General features: G+C 61.8%; 1 protein-coding gene across 1 annotated transcript in view; it reads right to left on the bottom strand.

Annotated features, from left to right (window-relative positions):
- The window catches only part of MCM7 (minichromosome maintenance complex component 7), a gene marked incomplete at its 3' end in the record, with an annotated part of 13,385 nt that overhangs the window by 5,006 nt on the left and 6,961 nt on the right, over nt 1-1,418 (bottom strand). The window contains exon 5 of the mRNA XM_017840061.1: nt 16-163. Within this exon, the coding sequence (XP_017695550.1) occupies nt 16-163 (148 nt within the window). The remainder of the gene's footprint in view (nt 1-15; nt 164-1,418) is intronic.

The raw sequence follows: 1,418 nt of genomic DNA, 5'->3' as shown, positions 1-1,418 counted from the left end.
CGGTCGCCCTCCAGCATCTTGTCGAACTCGTCGATGCAGCAGACGCCGCGGTCGGCCAGGACCAGGGCCCCCCCCTCCAGAACCAGCTCCCCGCTCCGGGGGTCCCGCAGCACCGCCGCCGTCAGACCCACCCCCGACGAGCCACGGCCCGTCGTGTACTGGCCTGGGGGAGCAGAGGGGGAGGAAGGCTCCTGGAGTGACCTCAGAGCTCCAGGAGGGACCTCAGAGCTCCTGGAGTGACCTCAGAGCTCCAGGAGGGACCTCAGAGCTCCTGGAGTCACCTCAGAGCTCCTGGAGTCACCTCAGAGCTCCTGGAGCGACCTCAGAGCTCCTGGAGTCACCTCAGAGCTCCTGGAGGGACCTCAGAGCTCCTGGAGTGACCTCAGAGCTCCTGGAGGGACCTCAGAGCTCCTGGAGGGACCTCAGAGCTCCTGGAGTCACCTCAGAGCTCCTGGAGTGACCCCCAGGTCACCCCTCAGAGGGGGTCACCAAGACCCAGGAGCATCAACCCAACAGGGGTTGGGTGGGGAGAAAAGAAAGGGAGGAGGAAGAGGAGGAAGAGAAGGGGTGAAGAAGAGAAGGAGAGGGTGAGGAAGAGGAGGAGAGAAGGAAGAAGGCTCCTGGAGTGACCTCAGAGCTCCTGGAGTGACCTCAGAGCTCCCGGAGCAACCCCCAGGTCACCCCTCAAAGGGGGTCACCAAGACCCGGGAGCATCAACCCAACAGGGGTTGGGTGGGGAGGAAGGAAAAGGAGGAGGAAGAGGAAGAAGGAAAGGGGTGAGGAAGAGGAGGAAAAGGTGAGGAAGAGAAGGAAAGAGTGAGGAAGAGGAGGGGAGGGTGAGGAAGGCTCATGGAGCAACCTCAGAGCTCCTGGAGTGACCTCAGAGCTCCTGGAGTGGCCCCCAGGTCACCCTTCAAAGGGGGTCACCAAGACCCAGGAGCATCAACCCGACAGGGGTTGGGTGGGGAGAAAAGAAAGGGAGGAGGAAAAGGAGGAGAAGGTGAGGAAGAGAAGGGGTGAGGAAGAGGAGGGGAGGGTGAGGAAGAGGAGGGGAGGGTGAGGAAGGCTCCTGGAGGACCCTCAGAGCTCCTGGAGTGACCCCCAGGTCACCCCTCAAAGGGTCTGGGCAAGACCGAGGAGCATCAACCCAAGAAGTGTTTGGTTGAGGAGAAAAGAAAGGGAGGAGGAAGAGGAGGAGAGGAGGAAGAGAAGGGGTGAGGAAGAGGAGGGGAGGGTGAGGAAGAGGAGGAGAGAAGGAAGAAGGCTCCTGGAGTGACCTCAGAGCTCCTGGAGTGACCCCCAGGTCACCCCTCAAAGGGGGTCACCAAGACCCAGGAGCATCAGCCCGACAGGGGTTGGGCGGGGGGAAAAGGAGGAGGAAGAGGAGGCTGAGGAGGAAGGAGGAGGCTGAGGAGGAA

Source organism: Lepidothrix coronata, unplaced genomic scaffold (assembly GCF_001604755.1).
Source record: "Lepidothrix coronata isolate B3197 unplaced genomic scaffold, Lepidothrix_coronata-1.0 Scaffold761, whole genome shotgun sequence".
In the NCBI taxonomy this organism is placed as follows: domain Eukaryota; kingdom Metazoa; phylum Chordata; class Aves; order Passeriformes; family Pipridae; genus Lepidothrix; species Lepidothrix coronata.
This window is presented reverse-complemented; position numbering and strand designations above follow the sequence as displayed.